This window comes from Thalassophryne amazonica, chromosome 1 (assembly GCF_902500255.1).
Source record: "Thalassophryne amazonica chromosome 1, fThaAma1.1, whole genome shotgun sequence".
Lineage (NCBI taxonomy): Eukaryota > Metazoa > Chordata > Actinopteri > Batrachoidiformes > Batrachoididae > Thalassophryne > Thalassophryne amazonica.
In genome coordinates this window covers 9699649-9716558 of record NC_047103.1, presented here as the reverse complement: position 1 = coordinate 9716558, position 16910 = coordinate 9699649, and the positions used below count along the sequence as shown (strand labels likewise).

The following is a 16910-nucleotide window of genomic DNA, read 5'->3' as shown; positions in this document are numbered from 1 at the left end:
GGAGCTCGTCCTGACCTCGTGCTAGAGATTCTGTCTTGCCTCCATCGCGTTGAGTCAGCTGGCTGTTGTGTAACCTTCACTTGGATTCCTGGGCACTCTGGCATTTTAGGTAATGAGATCGCAGATTCATTGGCCAAAGAGTCCCTTCTGAAAAATAAAGTTGATGCTAATATCCCTTTGGGAAAGGTTGATTGTTATAGTATTTTTAAAGAGTTGAGTGATCAGAAGTGGCAAAAGCAGTGGGAGAGTGAGTCGGTAGGGCGACACTATTTTATGTGTCAGCCTTCGATTAAAAATAAGAGACTCCTCTCCTCATCCTGTCGTAAGGATCAAGTCAAACTGATTAGATTGAGACTGGGGCATTGTGGGTTGGCAGCATATTTAAAAGTGATTGGAAAACATCCAGATGGGTTGTGTCAGTGTGGTCAGTTGGAAAGTGTTCATCATGTTTTAATGTGCTGTCCTATGTATTCTAGTGATAGGCGGAAATTGTTTAAAGATTTGTCAGACTGTGGATTGACTGAGTTTTCTTTTGGGTCAATTTTTTCTGAGGGCAGTTACTCGCATTTAGTGGACAAAGCTGTGATTAAGTTCCTCCATTCCACCAACCTCTATTTGAGAGTCTAACATGAGATAAAGTATTTAACTATTACCTGTGGGGGGCAGCATTATGCTACGCCAGCGTATAGCCTGCCGGAATCTATTAGAAGAAGAAGAAGAAGCCTATTGGTATGGTGTTAAAAGAAAATCTTTTTTCTTTTGGGGCTGTTTCTCTTTTGTTTGCAGAGGATTGAGATGCTTTTTATACAAGCGGCTCTCTTCTGTTAGCAAAGATTATAGCTGTGCGTCTGTTACAAAATTTTTAACAGGTGAGTGCTAAACTAATTTTAAAAATGCTTGTCGCTGTTCAGCTTTGTTTATTTTGTTTATCGGTTTAAAAGTTATCGAACAAAGATTAATCGGAAGATAATTGGTCCGATAATATCTAAAAAGATAATCCGATAAAGAAAACATTATCTTCGATAATTATCTGTTATCGGATTATCGGAAGTGTGCCCACCACTTCTGTGAAGCAGTCGTCACTGAGCAGAGTTCAGCTGTTCATCTCAAGTCCCGCCTGTTTTTCAACCTGGGTGAAACCAGAACCTGGTTCTTTGCATGGGCAATCAGTAAAAAAATGTCTTTGGGATGTTGGGTTCTTACTCTGGTGCCGCGTTGATAACGATGGCGGGCCGCCGCTGGTCAACTGGCTGCTCCATCAGTTCTGCCAAAGTCAGAACCCTTTGACCTGCACGAGCCTGACAGAGACACAGAGGAACCCACAGGCAGACTCCAATGAACATCAGGCTCACCCGTGCATCCTGATTAACGTGTTGAATAGCAGTAAGCAAGAAACAGCGCCATCCAGTGGCCACCAGGAACTTTGCAATAAGGCTTCACCAGCAATTCTGCAGCTCTCTCTGTCTTTATTTTATTCCATATTAAAAGATGCCAACAAAGCCAAAAACAGGAGAATCACTGACATCAGAATTAAAAAAATTCAGAGTATGAAGAAGTTTTTAACAGAATAACTAATGGAAATAATGCAGACCCACTGACTTACTGGTTCACTGACTCACTGAGTTATTATTCCATTGGTTCACTCACAAACTGGTTCACTGACTCACTGGTTCACTAGCTCACTGAGTCATTGATCCACTGGTTCACTCACACACTGGTTCACTGACTCACTGGTTCACTAGCTCACTGAGTCATTGATCCACTGGTTCAGTCACACACTGGTTCACTGACTCACTGGTTCACTGACTCACTGGTTCACTAGCTCACTGAGTCACTGATCCACTGGTTCACTCACACACTGATTCACTGACTCACTGGTTTACTAGCTCACTGAGTCATTGGTCCACTGGTTCCCTCACACACTGGTTTACTGACTCAGTGGTTTACTAGCTCACTGAGTCATTGGTCCACTGGTCCACTCACACACTAGTTTACTGACTCACTGGTTCACTGACTCACTGGTTCACTAGCTCACTGAGTCACTGATCCACTGGTTCACTCACACACTGGTTCACTGACTCACTGGTTTACTAGCTCACTGAGTCATTGGTCCACTGGTTCCCTCACACACTGGTTTACTGACTCAGTGGTTTACTAGCTCACTGAGTCATTGGTCCACTGGTCCACTCACACACTAGTTTACGGACTCACTGGTTCACTGACTCACTGGTTTACTGACTCACTGGTTTACTAGCTCACTGAGTCATTGGTCCACTGGTTCCCTCACACACTGGTTTACTGACTCAGTGGCTTACTAGTTCACTGAGTCATTGGTCCACTGGTTCCCTCGCACACTGGTTTACTGACTCAGTGGCTTACTAGTTCCCTGAGTCATTGGTCCACTGGTTCCCTCACACACTGGTTTACTGACTCAGTGGTTTACTAGCTCACTGAGTCATTGGTCCACTGGTCCACTCACACACGCCATAGACCACAAATTACATTCAGTTGGAATATTTATAGACCTTAAAAAGGCTTTTGATACAATCAATCATGACATATTAATCAATAAACTTGAACAGTATGGGATTAGGGGGTTGGTGTTGCACTGGGTGAGAAGCTACTTAAGTAACAGAAAACAGTTTGTGAAGTTGGGGAAATATACATCATGCTCACTGGTTTTACCATATTTACAGTACTGTGCAGAGGTATGGGGTAATACTTATAAAGGTACAACACAATCACTATCAGTAATGCAGAAAAGAGCTATAAGAATTATTCATAATACTGGCTATAGAGATCATACAAATCCACTATTTTTACAATCCAAATTCTTAAAATTCACAGACTTGGTTCATTTTCAAACAGTACAAATTGTGTATAAAGCAATAAACAATTTACTTCCAGCAAATATTAAAAATATGTTTTTTAACAGATCAGGGGATTACAGTCTGAGGGGGAAATTTAATTTAAAGCATCAGTGGGCACGAACAACATTAAAAGGTTTCTGTATTTCTGTCTGTGGGGTGAGGATGTGGAACAGATTGGGAGTGGGGCTCAAGCAATGTCCAAGCATGAACCAGTTCAAACAGCGGTACAAAAATATGTTTTTTTCTAGGTATAGGGAGGAGGAAGGGTAATGAGGGTTAGGGTGTTTTTGTTTTTTGCTTCGGCTTGTAAATATATAGTGTTTTGTATGTAAGTAGGTATGTGTAGGTGTATATTTATGTTTGTGCATATGTGTATATATATGTATATATGTATATGTGTATATGTGTATGTATATGTGTATGTATGTTGATATGTATATATATATATATATATATGTATATATATATATGTATATATATATATATATATATTGATATCGGTTTAGGTGTGTAGGAATCTATGTGTATATGTGGCAAAGGGTATTACTGGTTGTGGGGAAGAAGGGGTAGGGATAAATAAGCTGATGCTTCACCCTACCCCTTTTCGGACATGTTGGGTACACAGTAGGAACTTTTTTGTTGTTGTCTTTACTGATCTATCTTGTAATTGTTGTTGTATCAAATGTTCGAAATAAACAGTTTTCATTCAGTTTTCATTCATTCATTCACACTAGTTTACTGACTCACTGGTTCACTGACTCACTGGTTTACTAGCTCACTGATTCATTGGTCCACTGGTTCCCTCACACACTGGTTCACTGACTCACTGGTTCACAGACTCACTGGTTTACTGACTCACTGGTTTACTAGCTCACTGAGTCATTGGTCCACTGGTCCACTCACACACTAGTTTACTGACTCACTGGTTCACTGACTCACTGGTTCACTAGCTCACTGAGTCACTGATCCACTGGTTCACTCACACACTGGTTCACTGACTCACTGGTTTACTAGCTCACTGAGTCATTGGTCCACTGGTTCCCTCACACACTGGTTTACTGACTCAGTGGTTTACTAGCTCACTGAGTCATTGGTCCACTGGTCCACTCACACACTAGTTTACTGACTCACTGGTTCACTGACTCACTGGTTTACTAGCTCACTGAGTCATTGGTCCACTGGTTCCCTCACACACTGGTTCACTGACTCACTGGTTCACTGACTCACTGGTTTACTGACTCAGTGGTTTACTAGCTCACTGAGTCATTGGTCCACTGGTTCCCTCACCAACTGGTTTACTGACTCAGTGGCTTACTAGTTCACTGAGTCATTGGTCAACTGGTTCCCTCACACACTGGTTTACTGACTCAGTGGCTTAGTAGTTCACTGAGTCATTGGTCAACTGGTTCCCTCACACACTGGTTCACTGACTCACTGGTTCACTGACTCACTGGTTCACTAGCTCACTGAGTCATTGATCCACTGGTTCACTCACACACTGGTTCACTGACTCATTGGTTCACTGACTCACTGGTTCACTAGCTCACCGAGTCATTGATCCACTGGTTCACTCACACACTGGTTCACTGACTCACTGGTTCACTAGCTCACTGAGTCATTGATCCAGTGGTTCACTCACACACTGGTTCACTGACTCACTGGTTCACTGACTCACTGAGTTATTGATCCACTGGTTCACTCACACACTGGTTCACTGACTCACTGGTTCACTAGCTCACTGAGTCACTGATCCACTGGTTCACTCACACACTGGTTCACTGACTCACTGGTCCACTGGTTTCCTCACACACTGGTTTACTGACTCAGTGGTTTACTGGCTCACTGAGTCATTGGTCCACTGGTCCACTCACACACTAGTTTACTGACTCACTGGTTCACTAGCTCACAGAGTCATTGGTCCACTGGTTCACTCACACACTGGTTTACTGACTCAGTGGTTCACTAGCTCACTGAGTCACTGATCCACTGGTCCACTCACACACTGGTTCACTGACTCACTGGTTCACTCCATTAATCTTATGCATGCCCAGATAACCACAGGGCAAAATATTTGGATCACACAAAAAATAAAACCTAAATTAAAATTTTTGTGTGACCTTATCAATCACTTCACCTTTGCACAAGCTATGTTTGAACAAGTGAAAAATATCTTAGTTTGACCAAAATCACAGTTAAAAGTTATTTTTAGGTCTAAATGTCATCTGCTGTGGTGGTAGTGGTGGTGTAAGTCTTTTTCACCTGTCCAGCATCGTAGAAGCCGTCAGCAATAACGTCGGTGCCAGACAAACAGCCCAGCAGACTGTATTTAAGGGGCAGGTTGTAGTTTAGCAATCCTACAAACGCCAACTGACTGAAACTGCTCCTGCGATCAACTGACTCATTGATTTCCTGAAGCAATTCCAGGGCTCTGAGACACACATGACAACAAGACAATAGACATTAATAATGATTCATGATTTACAGGAAGTGAGGATTTCTGTCAGGATTACACTTTTAAACTCTTTCTCACTAAATGAGAGTTGCTGACAGTTTATTACGTCAGATGCAAGGCATCATGGGATGAGCGAGAGCTATGCGTCTCCTTTGTCTGTGAAGCTGTGCTCCTTCAGGTATGACGCCTTACCTTTTTATACTACTTTTGAGGTTGCAACAACCACAAATGAGATAAATATCTTATTCTTGTTGTTGGCAGAAAAAGCATAAAACCATTATTAGTTTACAAAAGCTGTGTCAAACTCTACCAGGAATAAATAGTAAGAAGACACTGGTTAAATCGTATTACTGCTGCATCATCTGACAAAATAATAAGTAATACAGATTAAAACTAGAAGCACTCACAGAGTGCAAACCTCCGCCAAGGCCATGGGGTCACTGACGCCATAACATCTACAAGCCGTGGAATCACTGAACCTAAAAATGTCTAATAATGATGTTTGCTCAGTAGTAAAAAAAAAGTTTTGTCTGCTGTGACTGGATAGCATGTATCCTTAGCGCTTGGCATCACAGTTTATTGCAACTTGCACCTTTCCCAGAAGCTACTGTCATCTGAGCACTGATATTGATATTGCATGTGCTTATAGACAAAAACAAATAAGAGACAAAATTCAATTTATTATTCAACTAAACTGCAAATATATGAATTTTTTAACATTTATGAAACACTTCTCTAAACAAAGCCATAGGGTCACTGACCCTAAAGAGATTCCCTCCTTGGCACAAATTTAAGAAATATTACAATTTGAAAACAAATGCACCCGAACGTGATGACAGCTGCAACTGCTTAATGCTAACTTTTAACATTGAAAATGCCATAGACATGCTAACGTTTAGCATTGTGATCCGGATCACCACTAAAATTTAATCACTTGTTCCTCTTGTCATTTCCAACCACTCTACAAAATTTCATCAAAATCCATTCAAAACTTTTTTAGTTATCCTGCTGACAGACAAACAAACAAACAAACGTGACCGAAAACATAACCTCCTTGGCGGAGGTAATAACACATCACTGTCTTTTTACTGGTCAAATGAGAGAGTTGGCAGTTACAGACATTTACCTAACTCAGGTTAGCTTATGACAGTAATGCAAATAAGGATACAACAATTAGGATACAGAAGCCATTTTTTAAAGGTATTATTAAATACAAGGTCTGTTAGAAAAGTATCGGACCTTTTTATTTTTGCAAAAACCTGATGGATTTGAATCACGTGTGCTTGCATGAGCCAACCTTGAACCTTCGTGCGCATGCGTGAATTTTTTCACGCCTGTCGATTGCGTCATTTGCTGGTAAGCAGCCTTTGTGTGAGGACATGTGCAGTGCGCTCAGCGGATTTTTATTAAAAGGAAAATGGCGGAACGACTGGAGCAGCGCTACTGAATCACATTTTGCCAGAAACTGGGCGACAGCCAGGTGGAAACCATTCGGAAGATTCAGACGGCTTTCAGTGACGATCCTGTGGGCATCACACAGATTAAGGAGCAGTACAACCGGTTTAAAGACGTCCGCACAACGGTGGAGAGCGAGCCACACTCCGGGCGGCCATCAACATGCTGAAATGACCAGATCATTTCCAAAGTGAACGCTGTAGTGATGTGGGACCGTCGTGTGACTATCCGAGAAATTGTGGAAGAGGTGGACATCAGCACTTTTTTGGTACATTCCACTGTGACAGAAGATTTGGCCATGAAAAGAGTGGCTGTGAAATTCATGCTGCTGCTGACGGCGGAGCAAAAGCGCCTCCGTGTTGAAGTCTCACAGGACATGCTGTGACATGCCCACCTCTTCCACAATTTCTCGGCTAGTCACACGATTGAAAAGTCACCGAAAGCCGTCTGAATCATCCGAATGGTTTCCACCTGGCTGTCGCCCAGTTTCTGGCAAAATTTGATGCGGCGCTGCTCCAGTCGTTCCGTCTTTTTCCTTGAAATGAAAATCCGCCAAGTGCACTGCACATGTTCTCACACAAAGGCTGCTTACCAGAAATTGATGCAATCGAAAAGTTCACGCATGTGAACGAAGGTTCAAGGTTGGCTCATGCAAGCACACGTGATTCAAATCCATCAGGTTTTTGCAAAAAATAAAAAGGTCCGATACTTTTCTAACAGACCTCGTATAGCAGAAAAAACAATCTCTAAAGTCCCAGTCACATTAAGGAAACATATGAGGAACTGATTCTGCATGTTTGTGTTCATTTTTGTCAGACAAAAGTAATTTTCCCATCTGCAAAATGTGCATCTTGTCAGCTACTGTCCGCCAAGTCCGTCTGAAGGTTTTGGCATGTTCAAAACTTTAAGCGGATATCAGGCAGAGAACTTTGTCTTGACACTGTCACGGCTGCTTTTGTTTAACATTTGTCTTGTCACTGTCATATTTCTGTTATTGCTGCTTTTGTCTGACACGCCCACCTGTGTCTGTGTGTCTTGTCCGGACACGCCTTCCTCCCTGCACCTGCTCCTCATCATGCCCTGATACCCTCAGTATTTAAACCCTGTGTATTCCATAATTCAGTGCTAGTTCATTGTGCATCCTGCCTCGTTCCAAACCTCCCATGTTTTGCCATAGTCTGTTTTCTTGTCGTGTAGGTCCCTCGCTTGTTTTTGGCCGCGCCTTTTGTCTGAGCCTGTTAACCTGCTTCTCCGTGCCTGAACCCTGCTTGTTTTTTGACTCCGTTTTTGCCACTTCCTGTATGCCCGTACTGGACCTCTGCTCATTTACTGACCACACCACCGCCTCTCGACTATCTGTACCTCCACCTGTTTTGTCTGACAACCTGTGTATCGACCTCAGTCTGTTTTTTTGATAAAGCCTTTTTCTTAATCCCACCTCTGAGTAATGAGTCTGCACGTGTCCCCCCCCGCCTGCCGTGCCTCACCACCTCAGTGCCAGTCATATTCTCTTACTCAATGACACAATGTTCCTCCTGATCAACACTTTACAAACACTCATATCTTTCTCATTAGCAATAAATAAATACTTGTTTTTGACTGAATATTGCACACAGTTTATGCTATTAAATAAAAGTTTTTAAATTATTTATATATATTATAATTATAATTATATTATAAGATTTGTTGACATTTTATTCATGTTGAGCATAATTCTTGTGTGTGATCTTGGTGTCTTACCCAAGTCTGCACATCTCCATAACTGTGGCTTCATCACTGGCACACACATTAACAGCCAGACATGTGTTGTGAAACACATGCTTATGACTGGAGCGCAGCAGACTGACCAATGGTTGAAGACCTCCAGCACTTAGGAGCTGTGTGTGACAGACAAAATACCAAAGTAACCATGTGTGGCTTATGAAAAATTGACGGCTTTTAAAGTTCTGATGTGCAGATATTTCCATCCAGTTTATCGTTACTGATTTATTTTAACCTTCATCCATAAGGATGGTGAAGCATGTATTCCACTCCACTGAATACTGTCACATCACGAGGAGTCAAAAGTTGAACTTTCTTGTGTCAGGTGCTTTGAGATGTTCCTCAAACAAGTCGGTACATTTTTGGAAAATGTACCGAAAATTTGGAGATGTAATAATATAACTGATTTGATATTTAGAACTGCCATATCATCCCTCATCCCCTTCTACCAAACACGTTACAACTAGAGTTAAATGAAATCTGGTGAAGGGGCAGGATGTAAGTCAAGAGAGACCATGATTCAGTTTGACCACCAAACTGAAAAATCTAAAGGTGCAGACCAAAAAGGTAGGTGTGATGCCACCCTTAAGCAAAACAGCAAATAAGAAATATTTTACACAACCAGTCCTTTCATGTCACATTTTGAAAAAAACTTGTACCTCTGCTCTAGCTTCTGCTTCACATCCTAGCTGCGCGAGGCACAGCGTGCCGTTTTGCAGAACTTGTGCGTTATTTGACTTCAGGGGTTCCACCAGTGCCCGCACGGCTCCATGTGACAGGATGCTGCTGCGGAGGACGCCATAGTTGGCCATGTTGGCGAGTGTGGCAGCAGCATGGGCCACTGTCTGGGGGCAGCTGTCACTAAGCTGTTGGACAAGGATCTTATGGCCCCCCACCTCGTGCACTGCACTGGAAGATAGAAGAAATCGACAGAAAAGTTTTGCCTTTGTGCACTTTTTAGAAAAAAAAAAAAAACATCATGGCAGCACTGGCAACAGCAAAGTCAGGTAACGTTTATATAATCATCTGTTTGTTTGAAGATGTGAAACGTCACAGTTTACACTGAGGTTCTGCCATCAAGAAAGAGTCCAATTTGGTCAGTGAGTGCAGTCTGTTCAAATGATCTGTTGCTTCAGTTTCTTTAATTTTGAAAGAGAGTGTTTTCCTTTTCAATCAATCAATCAATCAATCAATTTTTTTATATAGCGCCAAATCACAACAAACAGTTGCCCCAAGGCGCTTTATATTGTAAGGCAAGGCCATACAATAATTATGTAAAACCCCAACGGTCAAAACGACCCCCTGTGAGCAAGCACTTGGCTACAGTGGGAAGGAAAAACTCCCTTTTAACAGGAAGAAACCTCCAGCAGAACCAGGCTCAGGGAGGGGCAGTCTTCTGCTGGGACTGGTTGGGGCTGAGGGAGAGAACCGGGAAAAAGACATGCTGTGGAGGGGAGCAGAGATCGATCACTAATGATTAAATGCAGAGTGGTGCATACAGAGCAAAAAGAGAAAGAAACAGTGCATCATGGGAACCCCCCAGCAGTCTACGTCTATAGCAGCATAACTAAGGGATGGTTCAGGGTCACCTGATCCAGCCCTAACTATAAGCTTTAGCAAAAAGGAAAGTTTTAAGCCTAATCTTAAAAGTATCTGATCTTATCAGTATATGATCTGAATTGGGAGCTGGTTCCACAGGAGAGGAGCCTGAAAGCTGAAGGCTCTGCCTCCCATTCTACTCTTACAAACCCTAGGAACTACAAGTAAGCCTGCAGTCTGAGAGCGAAGCGCTCTATTGGGGTGATATGGTACTACGAGGTCCCTAAGATAAGATGGGACCTGATTATTCAAAACCTTATAAGTAAGAAGAAGAATTTTAAATTCTATTCTAGAATTAACAGGAAGCCAATGAAGAGAGGCCAATATGGGTGAGATATGCTCTCTCCTTCTAGTCCCCATCAGTACTCTAGCTGCAGCATTTTGAATTAACTGAAGGCTTTTTAGGGAACTTTTAGGACAACCTGATAATAATGAATTACAATAGTCCAGCCTAGAGGAAATAAATGCATGAATTAGTTTTTCAGCATCACTCTGAGACAAGACCTTTCTGATTTTAGAGATATTGCGTAAATGCAAAAAAGCAGTCCTACATATTTGTTTAATATGCACTTTGAATGACATATCCTGATCAAAAATGACTCCAAGATTTCTCACAGTATTACTAGAGGTCAGGGTAATGCCATCCAGAGTAAGGATCTGGTTAGACACCATGTTTCTAAGATTTGTGGGGCCAAGTACAATAACTTCAGTTTTATCTGAGTTTAAAAGCAGGAAATTAGAGGTCATCCATGTCTTTATGTCTGTAAGACAATCCTGCAGTTTAGCTAATTGGTGTGTGTCCTCTGGCTTCATGGATAGATAAAGCTGGGTATCATCTGCGTAACAATGAAAATTTAAGCAATACCGTCTAATAATACTGCCTAAGGGAAGCATGTATAAAGTGAATAAAATTGGTCCTAGCATAGAACCTTGTGGAACTCCATAATTAACTTTAGTCTGTGAAGAAGATTCCCCATTTACATGAACAAATGGTAATCTATTAGACAAATATGATTCAAACCACTGCAGCGCAGTGCCTTTAATACCTATGGCATGCTCTAATCTCTGTAATAAAATTTTATGGTCAACAGTATCAAAAGCAGCACTGAGGTCTAACAGAACAAGCACAGAGATGAGTCCACTGTCCGAGGCCATAAGAAGATCATTTGTAACCTTCACTAATGCTGTTTCTGTACTATGATGAATTCTAAAACCTGACTGAAACTCTTCAAATAGACCATTCCTCTGCAGATGATTATTTAGCTGTTTTACAACTACCCTTTCAAGAATTTTTGAGAGAAAAGGAAGGTTGGAGATTGGCCTATAATTAGCTAAGATAGCTGGGTCAAGTGATGGCTTTTTAAGTAATGGTTTAATTACTGCCACCTTAAAAGCCTGTGGTACATAGCCAACTAACAAAGATAGATTGATCATATTTAAGATCGAAGCATTAAATAATGGTAGGGCTTCCTTGAGCAGCCTGGTAGGAATGGGGTCTAATAAACATGTTGATGGTTTGGATGAAGTAACTAATGAAAATAACTCGGACAGAACAATCGGAGAGAAAGAGTCTAACCAAATGCCGGCATCACTGAAAGCAGCCAAAGATAACGATACGTCTTTGGGATGGTTATGAGTAATTTTTTCTCTAATAGTTAAAATTTTGTTAGCAAAGAAAGTCATGAAGTCATTACTAGTTAAAGTTAATGGAATACTCAGCTCAATAGAGCTCTGACTCTTTGTCAGCCTGGCTACAGTGCTGAAAAGAAACCTGGGGTTGTTCTTATTTTCTTCAATTAGTGATGAGTAGAAAGATGTCCTAGCTTTACGGAGGGCTTTTTTTATAGAGCAACAGACTCTTTTCCAGGCTAAGTGAAGATCTTCTAAATTAGTGAGACGCCATTTCCTCTCCAACTTACGGGTTATCTGCTTTAAGCTACGAGTTTGTGAGTTATACCACGGAGTCAGACACTTCTGATTTAAAGCTCTCTTTTTCAGAGGAGCTACAGCATCCAAAGTTGTCTTCAATGAGGATGTAAAACTATTGACGAGATACTCTATCTCCCTTACAGAGTTTAGGTAGCTACTCTGCACTGTGTTGGTATATGGCATTAGAGAACATAAAGAAGGAATCATATCCTTAAACCTAGTTACAGCGCTTTCTGAAAGACTTCTAGTGTAATGAAACTTATTCCCCACTGCTGGGTAGTCCATCAGAGTAAATGTAAATGTTATTAAGAAATGATCAGACAGAAAGGAGTTTTCAGGGAATACTGTTAAGTCTTCTATTTCCATACCATAAGTCAGAACAAGATCTAAGATATGATTAAAGTGGTGGGTGGACTCATTTACTTTTTGAGCAAAGCCAATAGAGTCTAATAATAGATTAAATGCAGTGTTGAGGCTGTCATTCTCAGCATCTGTGTGGATGTTAAAATCGCCCACTATAATTATCTTATCTGAGCTAAGCACTAAGTCAGACAAAAGGTCTGAAAATTCACAGAGAAACTCACAGTAACGACCAGGTGGACGATAGATAATAACAAATAAAACTGGTTTTTGGGACTTCCAATTTGGATGGACAAGACTAAGAGACAAGCTTTCAAATGAATTAAAGCTCTGTCTGGGTTTTTGATTAATTAATAAGCTGGAATGGAAGATTGCTGTTAATCCTCCGCCCCGGCCCGTGCTACGAGCATTCTGACAGTTAGTGTGACTCGGGGGTGTTGACTCATTTAAACTAACATATTCATCCTGCTGTAACCAGGTTTCTGTTAGGCAGAATAAATCAATATGTTGATTAATTATTATATCATTTACCAACAGGGACTTAGAAGAGAGAGACCTAATGTTTAATAGACCACATTTAACTGTTTTAGTCTGTGGTGCAGTTGAAGGTGCTATATTATTTTTTCTTTTTGAATTTTATGCTTAAATAGATTTTCGCTGGTTATTGGTGGTCTGGGAGCAGGCACCGTCTCTACGGGGATGGGGTAATGAGGGGATGGCAGGGGGAGAGAAGCTGCAGAGAGGTGTGTAAGACTACAACTCTGCTTCCTGGTCCCAACCCTGGATAGTCACGGTTTGGAAGATTTAAGAAAATTGGCCAGATTTCTAGAAATGAGAGCTGCTCCATCCAAAGTGGGATGGATGCCGTCTCTCTTAACAAGACCAGGTTTTCCCCAGAAGCTTTGCCAATTATCTATGAAGCCCACCTCATTTTTTGGACACCACTCAGACAGCCAGCAATTCAAGGAGAACATGCGGCTAAACATGTCACTCCCGGTCTGATTGGGGAGGGGCCCAGAGAAAACTACAGAGTCCGACATTGTTTTTGCAAAGTTACACACCGATTTAATGTTAATTTTAGTGACCTCCGATTGGCGTAACCGGGTGTCATTACTGCCGACATGAATTACAATCTTACCAAATTTACGCTTAGCCTTAGCCAGCAGTTTCAAATTTCCTTCAATGTCGCCTGCTCTGGCCCCCGGAAGACAATTGACTATGGTTGCTGGTGTCGCTAACTTCACATTTCTCAAAACAGAGTCGCCAATTAGCAGAGTTTGATCCTCGGCGGGTGTGTCGTCGAGTGGGGAAAACGGTTAGAGATGTGAACGGGTTGGCGGTGTACACGGGCTTCTGTTTAGGGCTACGCTTCCTCCTCACAGTCACCCAGTCGGCCTGCTTTCCCGGCTGCTCGGGATCTGCCAGGGGGTAACTAACGGCGGCTAAGCTACCTTGGTCCGCACCGACTACAGGGGCCTGGCTAGCTGTAGAATTTTATTTTATCTCAATCTGCAACATTCTGACCTTATGACATCTCAAAGAACTTATGGGGACAACTGTCAGAATTCTGACTGCCCTCCTCTCCACTTGTTATTAATATGTGCGCTCTCAGAGTGCACTTTCTAGCTTTCATTATAATTTTTATTTATAAAATGTAACAAAACAATAAAATGCCCTGAAATTTATCGTAAATTGCTTTCCAATGAGATGTCTGCAAATGTTTGTTTTCATTTTTGACCGTTTATTTTGGTTTCTAGTCAAAGCCACTTTTCCTAATGTACCCAGTTTAAAGTGGATTCATATGTTTAAAACCAGTTAAAACCTGGTGTTAAAACACCTGAAAACAACTTCAAGCCATCGCTGGGAATGTAGAGATAATTTCAAATGTTTGACAAGATTATTGGTTTTTATATAACGGCTAAGTGGATCCTTGTCATTTGATTGGTGCTTTGTATGTCACGTGACATGGATTATTCTTCCCATTTCTGTTGCGTTGCATTTAGCGTACAAATTTGGTTCCATATGTTTTGTACCACTGCACACTTCGAACCCCGCTCACTAGTGTATGAAAACTGAATTTTTTTACAGCGTGTTTTTGGTGATACGTGCCTGAAAGCGGCGTATTTGTGGCACTGGTGGCTTGACATACTAGTGGGAGTGGCGTTTAGCTGAACATGCAGTTTGTTTTGCTGATGGATGACGATTTGAAGGCGCTAATTGACGCTGCTAATTCTTATAAAACACACACACACAAAAAAATCCACTACACTTTAAGCCGTCTGGAGGCATGAAGTGCTATTAGGATGAAAAGCTGGACGAATTTCTGACATGATTTTTTTGCTGCACTGAGGAAGTACACAGTTTGGGCTTTTTTTGTTTGTTTGTTTGTTTTTTGGAAGTACAGGAAGTAGGTGCATGGCATCACGGACTACTGCTTTTCCAATTTGACTGAGAACAATTTTGGACTCATATTTAAAGTTCGTGCTGGACTGCTAAGCAGAAGTGAGGCACCAAAATCTAAGTCCCTTTTCTGTTGCCTATAAATTAATAAAATATCAAATGAAAAAACATCTATTTTAGCTGTTATATAAAACAAATAATGAATGTTTTTACATTCTTTCAATGGAAAGACAGAATGTACCATTCAACTCGGCTTCGCCTCGTTGAAATATTTGTACCTTTGGACTCATAAACATTCGTGATTTGTACAACAACTGTTTGACATGAAAACTGTACATCAGTTTCACAAAATTTTGCAAAGAAACCAACACAGACGCAGAGCCATCAGGATGTGTGTGTGTGTGTGTGTGTGTGTGTGTGTGTGTGTGTGTGTGTGTGTGTGTGTACACTCACAAAGCGTTGACTTTGTTGTTCTGTGTGAGGTTCAGGAGGGCCATGGTTGACGCCTCTCTCAGTTCCATTGTCTCACTCTTTAGCAGCTGCATCAAAACAGCGATTGCACCTGAAATACACAAAATTCCAGTTCTGCTGTTAGAGGACAAGCCCATTTCCACGTGCACTAAAATCTGATCCTCTTCTTCTGATATGGTGTGATGTAGGACTAGAAGACTCAGTGATGTTGACACATTGATCTCTGTCCAGATTAATTTCACATACACTATCTTTAGGTAACAATTGCAGCCATCAGAAGGTCTTTTATGTCTTTATATCTCACATGATTTCACAGACCGTGTCCCAAACATGGGAACAACCTTTGCTACTTTTGGGGGAGGTGATGGTCTAGCGGTTAAGCGTTGGGCTTGAGACCAGGGGATGCTCGGTTCAAATCCCAGCCTGACTGGAAAATCACTAAGGGCCTTTGGGCAAGGCTCTTAATCCCCTAGTTGCTACCGGTGTGTAGTGAGTGCCTTGCTTGCCAGCAGCCTAATATCTAGGTGAATGTGAGGCATTATTGTAAAGTGCTATCAACGTCTGATGCAGATGGAAAAGCGCTATATAAATGCAGTCCATTTACCATTTATTTGCTACTTCAATAAAATTCACATGGAAATGACATTTCTGGACAGTTTTTCTGTAGTGGTGACTGGTTAGACACAGGTAAAGGAGCTTTGGTGTGAATGTCTGACCCAGTTCTCTGAAGGCCTGTTTACTGACTCCGTGGAGGCTCATGGCAGCCACAGCTTGGCAAGCAGCTGTTTTCACGCTGGCATCCTCCACAGACAGAAGCTCCACCAGTGTGGCCTCCAAATTCTCCTTATGGAACACTTCATGGTTTTCAGCTACACATGCAGGTTTGCACATACACAGAACACACACCACACCTGTAGAATGACTGAATTCACCAGTAATGTCCAAAAGCTCTCTCTCTCTGCTTACAGCTCTGAGCCACACTGGTGATGCACTTGATGGTGTTTAACTGGATTTCTGGGTTGGGGGGATTGACAACAAACTGCATCAACCTGGTCAGCCCGCCCATCTGGTGGATCAGCTGGAGAGATTCACTGTCACTCACACAGTTAGCAACTACCTGTAAGGCACCAGCATGAAGGTCACCAAAGTCCTGCTCAGGGACACAAAAACAGCAGATGCCAAAGAGTAAGATGTGGTAATAATGAACACTAACAGCCTCTCTGGTTTCAGAAGCTGAGCTTCCACCTGCCTTGTTGCTGAGGATGTCCATTATCTTCTCAAACCCTTGCTCTTCCCTGAATGTGGTTTGTGCACCTTTATGAACAGTGATGTTCTCCAGTGTCTTCAGGGCCAACTGCTGAATGACAGGATAATCTGACTTCAACAAACCCAGGAGCAGAGGAGTCCCTCCCAAATCTGGTACCACAAGCTGGCTTTTGTAGTCCTGCACACACACACACACACACACACACACACACACACACACACACACACACACACACACACACACACACACACACACACACACACGAGAGAAGCTGGATAATTATAAAAAAGCTTTAAACTCAGATGGAAGAGTTACAGCACTTTTGTGTGTGGTTGCTTGTTTTAAG

At 41.9% G+C, this 16910-nt stretch overlaps 1 protein-coding gene across 1 annotated transcript in view; it reads right to left on the bottom strand.

The window, feature by feature from the left end:
• The window catches only part of armc3 (armadillo repeat containing 3), a 58746-nt gene that overhangs the window by 27579 nt on the left and 14257 nt on the right, over nucleotides 1-16910 (bottom strand). The window contains 8 exon segments of the mRNA XM_034182328.1: nucleotides 1204-1298; nucleotides 5130-5298; nucleotides 8518-8654; nucleotides 9198-9447; nucleotides 15280-15388; nucleotides 16014-16166; nucleotides 16264-16447; nucleotides 16547-16741. Coding sequence (XP_034038219.1) covers nucleotides 1204-1298; nucleotides 5130-5298; nucleotides 8518-8654; nucleotides 9198-9447; nucleotides 15280-15388; nucleotides 16014-16166; nucleotides 16264-16447; nucleotides 16547-16741 — 1292 coding nt within the window.